Source organism: Trichogramma pretiosum, unplaced genomic scaffold (assembly GCF_000599845.2).
Source record: "Trichogramma pretiosum strain Unisexual culture from Peru unplaced genomic scaffold, Tpre_2.0 scaffold51, whole genome shotgun sequence".
Taxonomy (NCBI): domain Eukaryota; kingdom Metazoa; phylum Arthropoda; class Insecta; order Hymenoptera; family Trichogrammatidae; genus Trichogramma; species Trichogramma pretiosum.
The window spans coordinates 773843-792414 of NW_019641226.1; the positions used below are offsets into that span (position 1 = coordinate 773843).

The window sequence follows — 18572 nt, forward strand, 5'->3', positions numbered from 1 at the left end:
GTGCTCCATTGCAAAAGAAAAGTATCGAAATTTGATGGAGACGTTTGTTCAAGGTATGCCGCACAGAACTCGTGCGAAAGTAAATTGCAAAAAGTCAGTGAGAACGGGATGCAGCGCCTGTCAGGTCGCTTTTATCATTTTAAAACGGCCAGTGCTATCGATGCAGAGAACGCGTAAGCATGTGCAGCGACGATGCAACACGTAAGCTCGAGTCGCGTATGTGGTGGCAGTGGCACGCGTGTGAGAGAGAGTGTATCTTAACGCGAGCGAGCTCGCCGAGTTGGCGTTCATGTGGCGTGTGTGCGATGGGAGCTCGCGCCAACGGGGGCAGGGCAGGCAGGCATATCGCAGCGAATTGCGCGAAAAGCTGTGCGCGTTGGAAAGTCGACGACGAGGTGGTGGCGGCGGCGGCGGTGATGTCGCCAGTGCGTTTAGCCGGGCGTCGCTCTTTCTCGTGCATCGTATACGCGAACGAGTCAAGCGAGCGCCAGTGTTCGGCGACTGCTAAGGCTCTATGGTCGTGTGCGCGCCCGTGTCGTTGTACATGTGCATTCCGAGCTTTCGTCGAGAGCCTCTGGTGCTTTGTTGTCGCAGACAGTCAGCAGCAGCAGCAGCAGCAGCAGCAGCGAGAAGAAAACAGAGCTGGCGAGCGAGAGACGAGCTCGACATGACAGAGGCGTCGTTGTGCTCGCGAGTAAGCCTCGAGTGTCAAAAAGTGCGAGACGGCGTGTCGTGCGTGGCTCGAGCTTTGTTCCTTGTCGGCTGAAAGCTCCGAGTCCCGAGCAGTGCGTATGCAGGAGCTCGGTCGCGCGCGCGGGTCAACGAGCGCGATACACGCGCGCACCTATACACCTATAACTTTTACGCGCCTCTGTCTCTCTTTCTCTCTCGCTATCTCTCTCTGTCTGTCTGTGTGCAAAAGTGCAGATGAGCCAGGTGCTCGTCTTTGGGTTGAAAATAGACACACACGCACGAGCTCTCGCGTCTCGTGAATCGGCCGATTATAAATTATAAATCCTCCCTCTCGCGCGCCAAGAAATCTCGTTGTAGGCGCGAAACTCGCCGTCAGCTCTCGTTATCGCTGCCTCGAACATTCTGCTGTTTCCAGTGAAATTTGAACAAAAAAAAAGGCATAACAACAAGAAGAAGTAAAGTCGAAACAAATGGGATCAAAAGGAACGAGACGAGTTGCCGAGAATAAGTCAAATTAAATTTTGTTTGCGAAATGCTTAAAAACCCGGGCCGGTTTTGCATATAGACAGCGCGCGTATGAGCAGAGCAGATATATACGTATTCGACATACGCTAAGCAGCACATGGCCGAGCGCGTAAAAATAAAACTTGAAACATCTCCGTAAGCTGCGGAGCCAATAGAGCATTATCCGCGGCGTGCATCCCAAGAGTGAGAAAAAAAAACACGTACGCACGCACACGCCTCGTGCTGAGAAAAACGCCGTCGAGTGCGTGTCGCTTGGGGCTTGCAATTTTTCCCCAACGCGTAATACGTGCACCGGTTGTGACAAGAGAAAAAGACCAGCGGTAAAGTCAGGACCAGCGGTAAAGTCAGGCTGGACACTAATGCCCACGTTCAAATTCACAAGTGATAGTGCAGCTGATGAATTCGGAAGATTAAAAGTGCGTGTACAACATTAGTCGTGCGTGGGTGGCTCCGTAGTCGCTCGCCACTTCATATAAGTTAATCAGCAAGTGCGATTGGTTACTTAGTTAAAAAAAAAAAAAACAAAGAAATAGAAAAGACAATGGCCGAGACAAGCCCATACCACAACAATGCGCAGATCCAAAGCATGAGGCGGAAAACGCGCTCGGCCTCGATCTGCGCGCCTGGCTCGCAGAGCATGGAGCAGATGTTGAACAATAGCGGCGGCGGCGGCGGTGGCTGCGGCGGGATACCACCCATGCCAGCCATGGCCAGGGAAAGGGATCGGCTGAGGAAGGACGGCAGCAGCGGCAACGCCACACCCGAGAGCAACAGCACGCCGATCAAGAAGCGACGACCAGCCGTCAGGTCGCAGAGCGCCAGGGTGTCCAGGGACAACAAGAGCATCCGCAAGAAGAGACAGGAACAAGGTTCACTTCTGTTTTCTGTTTGCTTTGTATCGCGCCTAACCAACGACTCGAAATCGCTTTATGTTTTTTCGCGCTTCCAAGGAGTCGAGACGAAAAAACATTGACTTTTCGTCTCGTTCGGAGCAACAGATTGGCAAACTTTTTTCATCGCTCGCTCGACAACTTTTTCCGCGAATCTTAGGCGCTTTTGTACATTATCGCGTCGACTGGGATTTCGAATTCGCAGCAACTAGCTAGCGCGAGACGAGTGCAAAATCCTCATTTACGTCAACAAGCACAATACTCTTTTGCAAGCTAGACAAGAGAGAATTAGCTTTTTTAACGTACATATTGTTTATACAGATGGACATTTTTTTCACCTAGATATTATAACGTGAAAGCGTCTATTGTTAGCCGCGGCATGCGCCGCGCTGCTCTTTTTCTCACGCTTTTTTCATTATCGGTTATTTTTTCCCTGCCTCTCGGCAACGTGTCACCATCGCGGCGATGGCACGCGAGCGAGCTTGCGAGCTTGCGCCGCGCACCTCCAGCAGCAACCACATTGCGAGCTCTTACATAAAGTCTCATTTTCCTCTCTTTTACACTTGCTGCGTTTGTAATGACGTTACAGTAAATAAAAGGACACGTGTGCCTCGTCGTGTGTACGCGCCGAGATTTATGCAAGAGGGAAAACCGTTACAGTGGAAAAAAAAAGAAGAAGAAGGAAAAAAAGCTAAAACGGACAATGCGACGTGACGTAATTTAAAAAGAAAAATCTTCGCGTTGAAGCGCGCTCGCGACGCAAGCTATCGTAATGACGACTTTCGTCGCTAGCTTTTCTTTTTCACGGCTATTATTGTCAGCGCGTATTATTATAGAGAGCTTGCGCTTATACATTGTTTAAAGAGCAAACCGACGAGTCTGCGATCGGTCGATTTTACCATCATTAGGAATAAATTAAATTTCACATTGTACGCATAGCCGTTAGCTATCTTCAATCCCCACAATGAGCCAAATCACCGCTTAATTAATCATCCATCAGTCAGCCGTCGTGTGACGCATTCCAATCCGAATCTCTGCGGCTAGCCTCCCTTCCTAGCGCTGCCTCTAGATAATTCGTTCCTTGACAAAACCAATCCTAGTACATTTCCTGTCGTCGTTTCCCGTCAAATTGAAAACGCGCATACACGGACTTTTCGCCGGATTCGTGACCTCGGATAAAATGATTGATCGTCCAGTTTGTATGGGCAGAGCCGAGCTTGCACTTCCGTGACTTTGATCCAAACATTTCGCGTTTATTTACGCTTAATAAGTTTTCATTTGCACGCCTCCGTTCGCTAACGAAAGAATCGTATATTTTTGCACTTATCATTTTGGCCGTGTATTTTTAGAGAATATTTCGAGTAAGGTCTTGGTGGAAGAATTTGCGCTTGAAATAAAAGAGAAATTTCCACGAATTCGCGTATTCATTGCAGCGGACATGGAGCTTCGACAAAACTGTTTCTTCAATTTTTCCTCGCTCAGCCAACGCAATGTCTCGTTTGATTCAGTAGATCGATTGTGCACATGGTGTCTTAAAATATGTCTAGTAGATAAATTCATTATGGATTTCACACAAGTTACGATACAAAGTTGCATATAAATGATCCTTCAAGGGGGATTTTTTTATAAAAATAAAGTTGAAATACCCTTTCTAACGAACGAAAAGTCGGGACAAACTTCTTAAAAAATTTTTTCGTATGAGCACAGACAGTCATGTAATCTGTCATACTTACCAGACGAATAGTTCCGCAGTTTCTTTTCGTTAAAATTCGAAGCTAGTCAATTTGTGGCAAACGTGTGCAAGCCGCCACTACATGCAATAAATCTAAATCTACAACAAAATCTCAAATTGGAAGGCTACATTTTGCACTAGTTGCTTAAATTTTTATTTGCTATAATCAAGTCGGTGCAGCTCTGCTCTTTATACTCTTTAGCAGCTAATATAGCAGCAAATCACCGTTTCTCGTTAAAAATATTTTATCAAGTTGTTCATATCCTTGCACATTAATTTATGAAATTGGTGACATAACGCGCGGTATAGTGAAAGTCATTAAAAACTACTTAACCATTTGCTCTCCATCCGATAAATTGAGCTCGTCAAAAAACTCGACTATCGTAATCGAAATGCAGGCGGAACATTGTAAATACTGCTAGCTACTGCGAGGAGCATAAAAATCAACGCTAATTATACGTCCCACTTGAGATGGGAACCTTTTACACAACTTTTTTTTTTATGCTGCAAGGAACTTTAATTAACTTGGCGTGTACTTGCGTGTGGATAAACGTAATTTTTTCTACCGATAGCCAATTAAGTATTTTGAAATTAAAAGGAGAAAAACATGGGCAAGGCGAGCACGAGAAAAGCACGCGCTTAATGATTACTGCAAATCGAACGTTCGACGCAGCAGTGCACCGCAGCAAGCAATAACAATCGAAAGCTACAAAACTTCCGGGGGCATAACGTATCGCGTTTATTCGCGCGGCTGGCCGATATCCAAAAATAAAATCATTTCGAATGAGCGATGAGAGAGCAGCTTGCGTGCCTCGGCTGCTCATACTTCTCCTATTGGCGAAAGTCTGCGCTTGTTGAAATTTAAATTTTCTCCACTCTTTATCTCGGCGAGGTAAAAGTTTAGAAAATCTGCTGCTTCAAGTAATTGTTGCACTCGCGTTTACACTGAAAAGAAAGAATATTTGAAATTCATAGTAGATACGCAAGTGTTGCCGACTCCATCTCGTTTCAGAACCAGCAGTGAACAATGGAAAATACATATTAAACGTTGAGAAAGAAGCGCAAGAAAAGGCCATCGATTATCCGCCGAACGCAATCGATCATTGAAATAGTTAAATACCGAAAGTTTCAGGTAGCTCAAGGGGTCACTTATTCGTTTTTTCAGCTCTACTTGAGAGTCCACTCGGTTGCTTTATTCTGCAAGTAAGAGGCCCAATAACGTTTCGAAAAATCAATAGCTACGGGAAAGGCTCGAGATCTTGCCGGAGCAATGCGTTGTCAATGCGATCGAGCCTTTTCTTTGACTCTTGCCCAACGAAACAAAGTCGTTTATCGTCTCGTCGCGAAGCTCGACGCGTAGGGTACTTTTGCCTCGGAAGAGCACAGCCGGGCCGATAATCGATATGCAGTGTGTGTACTGTGACTGTGTGGCTGTGTATCTACGAGCTGCGCTGCACCAGATATGTTAGGTCTAGAGCTTGGCCAACGAAACAAAAAGATGATCGTTGCGGCATTGAATTGGAGGAAGGCGCATTTCGGCTTGCTAAAGACGATTCTTCGTTCGCTCGCGATGCAGCAGCCCCGAAACTCGATCTTCGTCTGCTACTCGTTGCATTCGAACGAAGAATTTTCCTGAAGCAGCTTCGATAAATCGAACTCGAAACGAAAGATGGGATACTCTGGCCGATTACAAATTCGTACGATCGAGCTCTATTTCAACGAAGAAAGAGAGAGAGAGAGAGAGAGAGAGAGAGAGGGAAAATATGTTGCAAACTGTTGCTGTTGCACATACGTGTGTGCAGTGTGGAACAAAATGTAGGCAACCTGTTGAAAGTTTACAATGTAGGTCGAGCTAACGGCGGCGCAGCAGCAACTTGTTTTGTTGCGATCACCCTTCAAGAGTGCGAGCATACTTAGCTGCACACAATGGCTGCAGAAATTAAAGTTTCCGACAACAGATGTTTCGCTTAACTATCGAGGAACTTTGGATTAACGAAAAACCTTCAATAAAATCCTTTTGCTCAATGAAAACGTGTCATTAACCTCCCTTCAAGATAAGTTGCCCCCCATACAAATTGAGCTCGTGAAGAAGAAGGAGGAGAAGAAGAAGAAGATAAGTCATCGTCGTCATGGTTATTTTTCCACAAAAAGTTGCCTCGACTTGAACGTTTTTGGGTCATTGACTGCTCTTCGGCTCGCGCTTAATGCTCCTTCTCTCTCTCTATCTCTCTCTCTCTTTCTTTCTCTCTCACTCTGCCGACTTTGCAGCCGACTTTACAGCCGTCGAGCTGCCGACGAGGCAGCATCATCTCTTTCTATATACGCATGTAGCAGAATCGTCGAAATGCTCGCGCGCGTTAAATATATACAGACATATTCGTCGAGCGCATATAAAATAAAAATAGTTTACGATTTGACGTCACGCGAAATACGTGCAGGCGCGCGTGCGCCTTTCCTGCGCGCCCGCTAGATTATAAATATTTTACAAACCATCTCTCTCTCTCTCGAGCTGCTGCTGATTCTCGCTAAGGGATCGAGTGGAATTTCGCATCGTCCGAGTCAGTCACGTCTCCCATACGCACGAGCAAAAACATTTTCTCCCCTCGCGCTTTATCTCTGCAGCAGAGCGACTTTTATTGCTCTTCCGAAAATGCGTCGCTTCCATCCACTGCTCGCCCCCCCGCAATCATTCATATAGCGAGTACAATTTTTCAAACTCGGCGAAAGCTCGATTCATATACTTTTCTCCCTCTCTCCGCTCGCTCTTTCTCAGCTTTCTCAGCTCGACATTTCTATACATCGAATCCCTTCAGCATCTTTGTCCGCGATAAATACGCAAAGTTTCATTTTACTCGGAGCATTTAACCTGCTTCGCTGCTTTGTAACGTAAACTAGCATTGTTTCGAGTTTTAAGACTGTCTCTCGGCGTCTGTGTAGCTTGCGCTTGTACGCTCTCATACAATCTACAATTTACTCGCCGACAAAACTTTCAATTCAATTATTATTCCCGCTGTAAACTCGAGATATATTTCAGCTGGGAAATCACAATTGACAATTATTATATCTTCTGTTGATAAATTTATGTAATTTTTCTTTTCCGACTTTTCGCTCTCGCTCGCTATCAAGCCGGACCAGGCCGCACGAGAGCGAGTGAGAAACAATTTCATTGTGCGCGCCTGCAGATTACTCGCGAGCTTTTGCAAGCTGCGCGCTGGCTAAATTACGTCATAAATTCATGCGTGTTTTTACATGTTTTGCATCCATGAACATGCGCATTTCGGTATGAGCTTTTTGCGAAAAAATTCACTTGTGCAGGCGCATATACTGCATAATATGCATACGATATGCTTTTCCAGACTTGGAAATACTTCATTAGATTGGCGGGAAAATTTGACTTTCTATAAACTTCAATCGATGATTCGAGACTGAAACTTCCTCGCGACAGTTCGATTGTCATCTCCGAGATTTCGTTGAACGAAGCACGATTAATGCGCCACATTTTGTAGAGCAGAGTGTGACGTGGAAAAAATGAGCATCGAATTGGGCAAAAGCTCAAAGCAAGAGACGAAGAGTATATTAACTTAGCTCTTAGCTGTAGGGCGCGTAATTTTTCCTTATATCAGCTCCTTGGCCTTATATCAGGCCATTTAAAAGCAATGGTAAGCAATTTCTTTTTCTTCTGCAGAGCTCAAATTATTATTGTTGATGACGATGGCTGTGCAGAGCTCGGCGTATAAACACAGCCTCGGAGAATGACAATATTGATTTATCGGCTTAGACAAAATTCTCTCGTATACGTGTGTATAATATACATGGCAAAGCGATGGAAGTTTGGCCGCTCTATAAATAGAATAGTTCAAATTTATTTATACACACGTGAGATATTCAGCTAAATTACAAACTCGCGAATAATATTTTTTTTAATCCAAGCCAAAACATTTGTGTGTTTCCTAGAACAAACAAACCGAGAAGCTCGGCTCGAGCACAGCTGATATTGAAACAGAGTTATTTAAATCCATGAGCTTTTGCAGAAAAAAGGTGGATAGTTGCTGCTCTGGAGAAAAATGTATGCATGTGCGCGCGCACACGTATACGTACTATACGTACTCGTGTGCGTGTGTGCGAGCGAGCGCGATAGAAAGTTGCGACGAAATCTACTCACGGAAAAAGCTTCGGTAATGACCACTCTGAATTTCGAGTTGGATGAGCTAAAACCTGGTGCTAATTTAACTTTGCGGTACGCAACAAGCACATCTATAATACGCGCGCCAGTGAGCTATGCGAACGAGCCTCTATTCAATGATTCGCTCAATTTATCTCGATCTTTTTTTTTTCCTCTTCCACGAGTCGAGTGGCGGTTCGCGCGCATCGTCGATATTTTACAATTTTCAATGATTCGCCAGCATCGCGTCGGAATTTGACGGTAATGAATGAAAATTTGAATTTGACACAAACGGGTGCGTCGAGTCGTCAGGGAATCGAGGCGTTGATTGCACCGCCTGGTACATAATACAATACATCGAGCGCAGAAACGTAGAATATATAGATAAGGGTTTTTCACTTGAAATTGTTACCACGACCTTCGCTGACGCATGTAACGTATTTTAGCACGACAGCTTCGGAGCTCGACACGCGGCAACGATGAAAGCTCGCACGTATATGATTAATAATATCCTTGAAATGCAGAGAGAAAGCGAGAAAGTAAAAGTAAGCAAAAAGTCAGTTTGCATTGGGAATTTAGTACGAAAGCTGAGTTGACGGGTCATTTGCGAGGCACAAATACTCGAAATCGTACGTACACGGCAGAGGCTGGTGTTGGTATAGCTCGGCTCGCGCGCAAAACATCTAATTCAATCGAAAGTGAGGCTTAGGCATATAGTCGAGGCAGCTTCGAAGCTGGGCGCGCAACGTGTGCCACAACGGACGGCCGAGCACACGTACGCGTCTGTGCACAGCCACACGGTCGCACACGCCCCCGAGTCCGAGTAGTCGAGCGTGTATCCCTAACCACCGAGACTTTGTGTGGCTAAGCTCTAATGAGCTTGCTAGCCCGTGAACTGCATCTGAGCACAAAGTTATGCGACGCTCGAGCTTGCATTCGTGTATATTTACGCGCACCTGCCGCGCTCGCTTCTATACGTCGTTAAATATTCACCGATCAAAAGCTTGAAATATCCGCATCTGCCAAAGTTCATCCGAAAGGGGAAAATTCATTTGGGCCATTTGTTTTCATCGTGGCTGCGAAACAAATGATTCGGAGATTATGCCGGCTCGAACGAACGAAGCGACTCATTTTTCTCGTACTCGGTCCCGAATAAAGCTCGGACCGTGAAATGAATTCACGCGCCCGCGTAAGCGCCGTAAAGCAGCATAATCTTCCAAGCTCCAAAAAAATGAGCCCCGAGTCTTGCACGACAAAAGACTCGGAGAGATGTACGAGTCCGCGTGAGAAATGTCCCCAAGACGAAAGAATCAATGCAAGCTCGAAATTTATTTGAGCCGATAAACTAACTTACTCGCTCGTTTGTTTGTTTGTTTGTTTATTGTGGCACAGCAGCACAGCACAGCGAGTACCACAGCGAGGCGGGCGGGGTGCGCTCGGCGCACTGCATCAGCGAGCCCAGACTAACCGACAACGACGCCAGTCCGGGCCTGCGTCGACGGAACAGCCGCAGGGGCCAGAGCGTGCATCATCCGCATCATCACAACCGCAAAGTCAATGCGTACCTCGACGTTCCGGACGCTAACGGACCGACCAATGCCCAGCGCGAGGCCGAGCTCATGCTCGACGAGGACCTGTACAGACTCAGGAGCTTCAGTCTCACCAGCAAGGGTAAGAGAGCGATTCTTTGCACACGCTTAAGTTGCAATTAAAATTTACAAAGTGTCGCGAGCTCTTCTGTCGAGCGACGCTTCAATGTACTCGTTTACCTAAGGACGATGCAAATCCGACGTTGGTTTACATATTCAGCTACGCGTCGCTTTCACTTTTCGCTCGTCGAGTGAACGTTGTATTTTTGTACTTTAACAGCCAAGTTCTTTGAAACTTTTTCAACGGCTGCTAACGCATAATTACGCGCGTAGGTGAGCTGTTTTTTCGCTGTGCATCTACGTTACTTAATCATATCTTCTCATTCAGCGGCGTTATATTTTTAGAAAAAAAAATCGTGTTGTAAACGCAGCTTATAATATCACTACATTTATCAGCTGCTTACAATGAAGTGTTATCCATCTGTCGTTGATGCATCAGAGATAATCCGAAAAAAAATTGTGAGCACCAGGCCAAGGACGTTTATAGAGCTTTAATCTTCGAGTGTGAGCTAGTATATGCCCGGAAGTAAAAAGAATAACAAAAGAGAACAATCTTCTTGTACTAATTGTGCGTGAAAGCTCAACGTAGTGACGCCTCAATATTGCCTGAAAGCTAAACTTTTATCAGAACACAGCCGTATACCTTACAGCAACGCGAGTTATGATATTCGATATCATGAAGAATTGATGGTATCGTAGTTGTAATAAAGAGTAGCAAAAAACATCTCAATGACTTCATTTCAAACATCTATAAACGGTAGATCATAGCGTGGTTTTACCCTCATGTATAGAAGTATTGAAAAATACAATAATTATTTCGTGCAAAAGCGTCGTGTTAAGTAACTCAAATGTAGGTAATTGATGAAAATGCCGAGAGGGCAACTGATAACTCGAATATAACAAATGAAGTATATCGTTAAAAAGTCAATGAAAGTCAAGAAAAAAATAGGATTATCACGATGTTGGAGGCAGAATAAATGACAGGAGGCGTGCGCGAGCGAACATACGTATAGGTCGTTTCGCGCAAAGCGCGACATCACACAGCACGCGACGTATTCCACATTTCATCGATCCATTCACAAGAGAGCGAGAGAGAGAGAGGTTCGTTCGAGCGTATATTATACAAAGTTCTGTGAGCGAATAAAGCTCGATCCTAAAGCGGTAGACACACACACACGTGTGGCTTGCGCGCCCTATATCAATATTCCAATGAACGAAGGAGCTTTTACCCGAGTGAAAAATATTTTTATCCTAGAATATTAAAATAGTTACAGCGATTGATGTACGGGATGATGGTTACAAGTCAGGGGTATATTTATTGCAAACGAAGAAATTTGAAACTCCTGTGGCTTTGAAACTCGCCAATGAAATATGAATTTGACGGAAAATTCAGGATATACGCACTCGGCCGCGTAAGCGAATCACGCTGCTCGAGGATGATTAGCACGTCCGACCGTAAACTGATTCGAACTACTGATTTTCTAAAGCTAGCAGTCGCTCCTGGCTTTTTACTATACATCCTTTTTCTACTTCTATCTTTGTTTATCGAGGCAAAGTCATGATTTTTCCCGCCCGTAGCACGGCCGTATTCGAAGCACGCCGTCGAGCTAATTAATATTCTTTTCCATTCGAACCCGCAGCTTCACGCGCTTCTATAAGCCTGTACATAATTAAAATGATTAGATCTTGCCTGGCTTGTACAATTTACTCTATGCGTGAGAGATTGAATATCGCTCGTATAATCAATTTCGTGAGTCAATGTTTAAAACCGCCATTGTTCGAGTCACTTGTCCAATTTTCTCCAATATTTATGCTCCAAAAATTCACCCACCCGCTCAAGCAAGCAAGTAATTTCCATTTTTTTTCTTATAATTTCATACTCAAAGCAAGCAAGGTAAGAACGTTTTGTCGAAAAATCATACTCGTACTTGTTGATTGAGAAAAAAAACCATTGAGAAAAGAAATAATTTTCATCCCAATTCTCTAGTTATTCTCACATGAAATGACCAAGCGACGGTGAAATTATATTTTCAAACTTTTCATCGCGTTCGTGCGCTGAAAACTCACTTGAAATATCAAATATAATTGAATCATGTATCTCTATTTATTACTACTCTTTCAGTCGTAATAATGTTGGATTACTCGCGCTTCGTCTGAAATCTCATTCCTTTTTCTATCCTCGAGCTGCTACCATTCACCTCGCTACAATCAGAGGCGCGCGAAAAAAATCACGACTACGTATAATATTTATATTCTCAAGCGAGCACAAACGCATTACGAAATATCGAGGAATATTACTGAAAGCTGCATAAATTATGGAACGCGTATCAATTTTTGCCTCGACAAAAAATATGATATTCTCAAATAGAAAATATTTTTTATACTTGGTATTAGGTTTACAACAAACGAGAGCAGATGAATGATATTGCATTGATAATAGTAGCAGGTCGTTGAAAGAACACGAGTCGAATAACAATGCAATAAGCAATTAAGCTCATTGGTTTGTATAGAGAGGCGAGAGCTCGCGAGCGCATAGTCGAAAGGCAAATCGTGTCAACAGGAGCCGAGCCACGTATGTTTACATACGATACGCGCGCGCCACACACGTGCTCGGCGCAGGTACACAATAGTCGCTGCTACGTTTTTATTTTTAATTAAATTTCACGAGTACACCTGCGTACGGTCCCTGAAGTGGAGAAAAGCTCGCCTGCACGCGACGCCTGTAATTGGATTGCATAGACGACGACGACGACGACGACGACGATGACGACACACAGCTGGCTCGGCGCGTCACTACTAATGCCACTCACACTCGAGCAAGTCGAAATATTCCTCGAGATCATTAGCAGGGCGAATCGGTTAATTTGCACAAAATCACGATACCAATCAACGAGTTGAACAAGAAAAAGTGGCCGTCGGGCCTCGGAGCCATATATCATGTAATTAGTGATAAATAGTCGCGCGGACGTAGTAAGTGGCTCGGTCGTGTAACGAAACGTCGAGCGCAAGTAGCAACTCGAGCAAAGTTTCGACAATGGCAAGTGACGAGAGAGAGCCGAGCAGCACGAGCCAACGGTCCATCGAGTTCCGATCGATTCGGCAAAGTTTGCGAGCGCGAAAATAATTGCGAGCGACTAATGTACCATACTCGGTACACACAAACACACCGACAGGATGTGCATTGATGCCCGCTGCTGCGTTGCTTGTTGCAGGTGTGATAAACCGAGGCGACTCGTTTCGCAAGAAGCGCTCGCGCTCCAACTCGCTGGCGCCGAACGAGGCCGAGAGCGCCGAGCAGGAGAGCAGCAAGAACAGCAACGCCAGCAAAGCCGCGCCGCCCAAGGAGGTGATGTCCTACAGCGTGGCCATACTCGGCGCCCGAGGGGTCGGCAAGTCGGCCCTCATCAGCCAGTTCATGTCCAGCGAGGGCATCAATGCCTACGAGCACGTCAGGAGCAGCGGTATGACACACTCGACGTATAACGTATAATAGCTCTGCTCGTATATAATATGATGTAGCCGCACGCGATCGAGCCGAGATCGGGAATTCGCTCGACTGATTAAAGTCCCCCGGCTTTGTCGTTTTGGCCCAACTCTCGTGCCTCGGATCCGTACCGAGTTGGATTTTTCATTCGGACGCATTATTGTCGAATCGAGCGAGCCAAGCCTGATAAATGGCTCGTCGAGCTAGGATCCTCTTTTGTTTTCGACCTAGCCAAAGGATACACGAAAACGAAGCAACAATAGCTGACACGTTTAATAGTTGCGAGGCTTTGTACGTAAGCGACGCGTTCCCTCGAGTGATATTAATCCCGCTTGGAGTGTGATCGCTTTCCTTTTTTTCCTTCCTTTTTTCCTTCCTTTTTTTTCTCCCTCCCGGCCATTACTCGGGTCTTACGTGCGCGTCGACCCAAGGGCGCAGGGGGAATTTCGCTGGCGCGCGGCCTGGACGATATCATCCGCAGGCTCACCTTTGCTCGACTTTTTTCTCCTAAACACGAGTATTCTTTTTTTCTTTTTCATGCCTCCGCTCATTGTTGCCGCTGCAGATACTCCGAGCGAGCAGTCGGTCTTTGTAATGCTGAACGGCGAGGAGAGCGAGCTGCGCTTCGTCGATATCACCAATATAAAGGTCAGTTGTGTCGTCGCTTCTTTCTCTACAGCTTGAAAAAGACCAAGAGCGTTTCACCTATATACTTCAGTCGCGTACTTGGTAAATATAATATATGAAAACGTCACTCGTCCGAGCGCGACGTTATCGTCACGTTTCCAACTTACCCCAAGTGAAATATATTAAATTAACAGCCTAGACATTATGGCTCTCCCTCTCTCTTTCGCTTTATTTAAAGCCTCGCGAGTATTGTCGTACGCGTGTGCGCGGTCCAACTGTTTTGATTGTCGCGCTGATGATACCGTCTAGCCAAGAGAGTAAGTCATGTTTTATAATTTGCCCGCTTTTCTGCCTAAAAATAGAATCGCTCAAGTAGGCTATTCAACGGCCAGAAACGTGCGTGTGAGTATGTCAATCGTCGCGCGAGTCTAAAGACTTTTCTGCTTTAATTACGTAAAAAAGAAAAATAAACATACTGCTCGTCGAGTCCTCTGTCGCTTGTTTATTAATGATTAGCCGTACATCGTCTTGTTTGAGTGCAACTTGATATTTGCGGACGCCGTTTTTATCTCCGAAGCTTTTGACACTGACTGACTTCTTTTGCTTTTAATGACATTAAATGATTTTTAAGTTCAAAAATATGCAAACGCGCATTTATTCATCCGACGTAATGAGACGATATGAATTCGAAAAGCTACCATTACACATTCAAGTGGGTTTTCGCTTTTTTTGCATGAAAACATTTCGTACGTAATACTAAACCAGGGAATACATATTTAACAAAACTATCAAATTCTGATGCGTCTTGTGGAAATTATTTGCACAATTTATATGAATTGAAGCAAATATTCGATAAACGACTGCCACAAATCGTTAGTCGATGCATAATATTATCTACCTTCGAACTACCTTTGCCTAATTTTCGGGAAATGTATAATAAAACACATAAAAATTAATTGATCGAATGAAAAAGCTGCCACTAAGAAATGCTTTCTTTAAATCAGTTCAGAGATAGGGGTGATTTTTATCGATTACACGAGGTGGGAATTCCACTAACGTTTGCACTATTTATGCAAAATGATGGTTTTACCCATTCGGGTTTCGAGTGACGCTCGTGCACGTACAGCTTGTAAAAAATAGTAAAATTGAGTTTAAAAACATACAAGATCTATTCTTGGTTATTGTAAAACCACGTGGCAGCTTCAAAGAAAAGTATTTTCTGCCTCAGGCTTCAATTTGTAAATTTTTCAACTGAATCAGGTATCTAGATAAAAATGAGAACTTAATCATTTACATAAAAGGTCGGTGCAAGGGTAGACATCTGGGCGAAAAGAAATTTCTTTGTAAAAGTAACGATACTGCGCTTTTCTCGAGGATTTCGTTCGGTTGAATTGGCTTTGAGATGTTAATTCGCTAAACTTGGATCGCCTTATAAATAGTTGCCCGTCAAAGAGTCGTTGTGCGAGCTCGCGATAAAAGAAACTGCACAAAGAAAATGCACTAACGGCAGCTTGGAATCTCAAACGATATAAGCTAAGAATTGATTTTGCCTCAGGAACTGGAAAACATAGCGCAGCCACACGCCTACGTCTTGATGTTCTCGGTGATCGACAAGGCATCTTTTCAGCGCGCCGAAGGCCTCCTGTCGCGTCTTCACGAGCAGGACATTCGCGGCCGGCCCGTCATCCTCGCGGGCAACAAAATCGATCTGGTCCGAACGCGAGCCGTCTCGTCTCAAGGTAAGAATCTCTTCGAGAACGAATTACAATTGAAAAATTAACGTCGCTACGAGTGTGTGACTATTTTTTTGTTCCTCTGGTCAAGACGGCAAGTGCTTGGCGTGCACGTACCGCGCCAAATACTGCGAGATCTCCGTCGCCATCAGCCACAACATCGACGAGCTTCTGGTCGGCATACTGAGTCAAATCAGGCTCAAGGTCGCCCAGCAGCAGAACAGCAGCAGCGCCGGTGCTTCCGACTCCGAGCACTGGTACAAGTCTCGTGGAATCGTTCGGGCCAGCATGAAGGCGCGACAGATGCTCACTTGGCTATTTGGCAAAGAGGACAGAAAGTTCAAGAACTGCGAGAATCTTCACGTGCTGTAAGAATACAAAGACGACAAGTTTTTAGTGTCAAATTAAACATCGCTTCATTATTTATTAAGTAAAAGTCCATACAAAGATTAATTATTCGCTACGCACAGTGTGGCAGGCTCATACAGATTTTTTTGTAAGAACAAGTAATCTTGATTCGTTGTTTATTTTATATACAAACCCTTTTTGCAGTTTATCAGCTAAACTAGCCTCATGATATTCATACGTAATGTATGGAGTCTTACGAAAAAATTTATACAGATAGTAGGTGTATAATTTTAAATGATATTTAATGCTTATGCAACAAATAGAGTAAAAATCGATTCTCGAAGAAAGTATCAAGTCAAAATTTTTATCCAGCCTTTTACTTAAAGTATAAAATAGATACTTGTTTTAATAAGCTTCAAATTTATATACGAGTCATTTTTAGTGTTCTATTTAGATTTCTTCAAAATGTCGGTCAAGTTTATACTTGCACAAATTTCACTTACATTAAAAGTGAACTTAAAAGTGAACTGCATAAATCAAAAGATTTTATGGTTAAAGGTACTTGCGTATTAAAAGGATAAAATACGTACATACATATATACATAAATCAAAGGGCCAAAGTATGCAATATCGTAGTACATGTAATTAATCACGCATAGTAAACAAACATTAAAATAATTATTAAAAATATCGAGCGCAAAATGAAATTTTTTGAAAAAAGATGACTGAATAAAATTTGTTCTTCCAAACATGAATTATATCATCAAAAAAATCATAGTACTTGTTTTTTTTTCGTTGCTCTACATTACCTTCGAAGTAAAACAATTCGCATAAAATTCTTGGGATCAAATAGAAAAAATACTCAGTAAAACTATTTTTTCTATGTGACTATACGTGTATCTTTGCGATGCTTCGTACATTCTTATCTATTTGAAAATGTTTACATTACGATTTTACGACTAGACAATAATCGTGTTCATTTAACCGGAACACGCAAATTACGATAGGACGCGTAAGTGCGACGCGACACTTTAACAGCTGTGCATAAAAATGCCCTGAAATATGATTATAAATAGAAATCAAATTATGCAAATTTTCTCGACTCATCGTTTGATATCAAAGTTTTAATTTAAGTTTCATTTACAATCAAAAGTTCTTGCTACATAAGTATTTTACTATTTATTTATAAGTATGAATTAATGTTTTTCACTTTGTGATAATTTTCGTATGTATAAGGCTGTTCGTCATAAATCAAATTGCTTCGATTCTCGATTCAACCCATATTAAAATGTTTTTTAGAGCCTAAAAAAAGAAATTATAGCTTCGCCAAAAAATATACTTCCTATAATTCCAACAGTGTGAAATACTTAAAAAAAAAGCATTTAATATTTGCCAAAGGCTAAGACTTTATGAAAAAAGGCGTGAAAAACTTCACATGGAAAAATATCCATACAAAACTTCGCATCCCTAAAAAGTACACGGAACGAAATCCTTAAAACTATGTAAAGTGTAAGTGTAAATTGGCTTAAAAAATATTCAAGGTATTGCATGAATTTATTAAATATTTCAAATACCGAGCTGCAACTGAAAATTTATTAACTTTTTTATCCCAAATAAATTTTGCAGAAGATACGAGTGAGAATCTGAGCAATTTAAGACAATAGGCGATCATCCTAATATGTACATGCTTGGCTCTTAAAATGAGATATCAGTAAAAATAAATCATAAACATTTTTTTAAGCAAATAAAATTGTGTATACTTGTGCGTTGACATAGAATAAAATTGATTTAAATGAACGATGGTTGTATATAATAAAGATTATGTTTGAATCAAAATGTGAGGATATTTGTCACTGTAACACATTAGAAATAGGAAAAGTACACCTAATACGAAATGATTCATTAGCTTTTATTACTTGAATTCATAGCTTCTAAACAAATGCATCAGTTCATATTTGGTGTACATCGTGTTATCAAATATTGTGAATAAGTTCATGTTAAGTGTGTGAATGTAAAACAGGTAAAATAAATTTAAAAAATCTAACTTTGGGAACAATGAAATGTTTATAAAGAGGCAAATTTTAATCATTTCTCGATAAATATATAATAATTCTAATGTCTTCGTTGATAGGATGCATGTTTAAATGAATTTTAATTTCGTTATCTGAAATAGTATCATGTAAAAAATAGGCCATGAAATAAGTTATGTTGTACTTTGTACATGCGTAAAGGGTAAAATCGTCTATTAGTGTGCTCGATAACAGGTCTTGTACTGGTTAGGAAACACTTGAATTCATTGGAAAATTTCATTGAATTTAACTGACACATTAAAAGGGATCCTAATGAGCCAAAACGTTTGAGAAAAGTTATCAAACCGTTTTGTACGTTATTAGGAGATGTATTGCCTCTTTGATCGAAATACTTTATGTAAGAAATAATCTGTACTATAATATTGAAATGTGTAAAATATATATTTCAATTGATCCGTCAAAGTAGAATTATCGATTTCACTGATATCATGAAGTATAAGAAAACAATTTCCAGCAACCCTCGGTCTAAATTGCTCTTCGTCCTAACTTGAATACCAGACCCTATACCCCACCTTGCACGAAACGTGGATCCAGTGACTCATCAAGAATAAAAAATACCAACTATTTCGAACGTAAGAGGGTCTGAATAAGGGTAATTTTGACGTAATGTCATCACGCAAGAAGCGAAGAAATTGACGC

The 18572-nt window shown here is 42.7% G+C and overlaps 1 protein-coding gene across 3 annotated transcripts; it reads left to right on the forward strand.

Moving 5' to 3' along the window:
- The first annotated feature begins 507 nt into the window (after positions 1-507).
- On the forward strand, positions 508-18317 carry LOC106660401 (GTP-binding protein GEM). Of its 3 annotated transcripts, none has more exons than XM_014383354.2 (6): positions 508-2087; positions 9395-9673; positions 12864-13112; positions 13701-13783; positions 15318-15501; positions 15587-18317. In XM_014383354.2, exons 1-6 carry the CDS (start codon positions 1760-1762, stop codon positions 15865-15867), a joined length of 1404 nt encoding a protein of 467 aa, XP_014238840.1. In that variant the 5' UTR covers positions 508-1759; the 3' UTR covers positions 15868-18317. The 3 variants fall into 3 exon arrangements, with proteins under 3 accessions (XP_014238840.1, XP_014238841.1, XP_023314042.1); XM_014383355.2 differs by having other exon boundaries at positions 9398-9673; XM_023458274.1 differs by lacking the exon at positions 13701-13783.
- Positions 18318-18572: the final 255 nt, after the last annotated feature.

Excerpts from the sequence above, each read along its gene's own strand:
- LOC106660401 (XM_014383354.2), top strand. The coding sequence starts at position 1,760 with ATGGCCGAGACAAGCCCATACCACAACAATGCGCAGATCCAAAGCATG. Across the intron at positions 13,113-13,700 it reads CGAGCACGTCAGGAGCAGCG|ATACTCCGAGCGAGCAGTCG; the intron begins GTATGACACACT and ends TTGCCGCTGCAG. Across the intron at positions 13,784-15,317 it reads TCGATATCACCAATATAAAG|GAACTGGAAAACATAGCGCA; the intron begins GTCAGTTGTGTC and ends ATTTTGCCTCAG.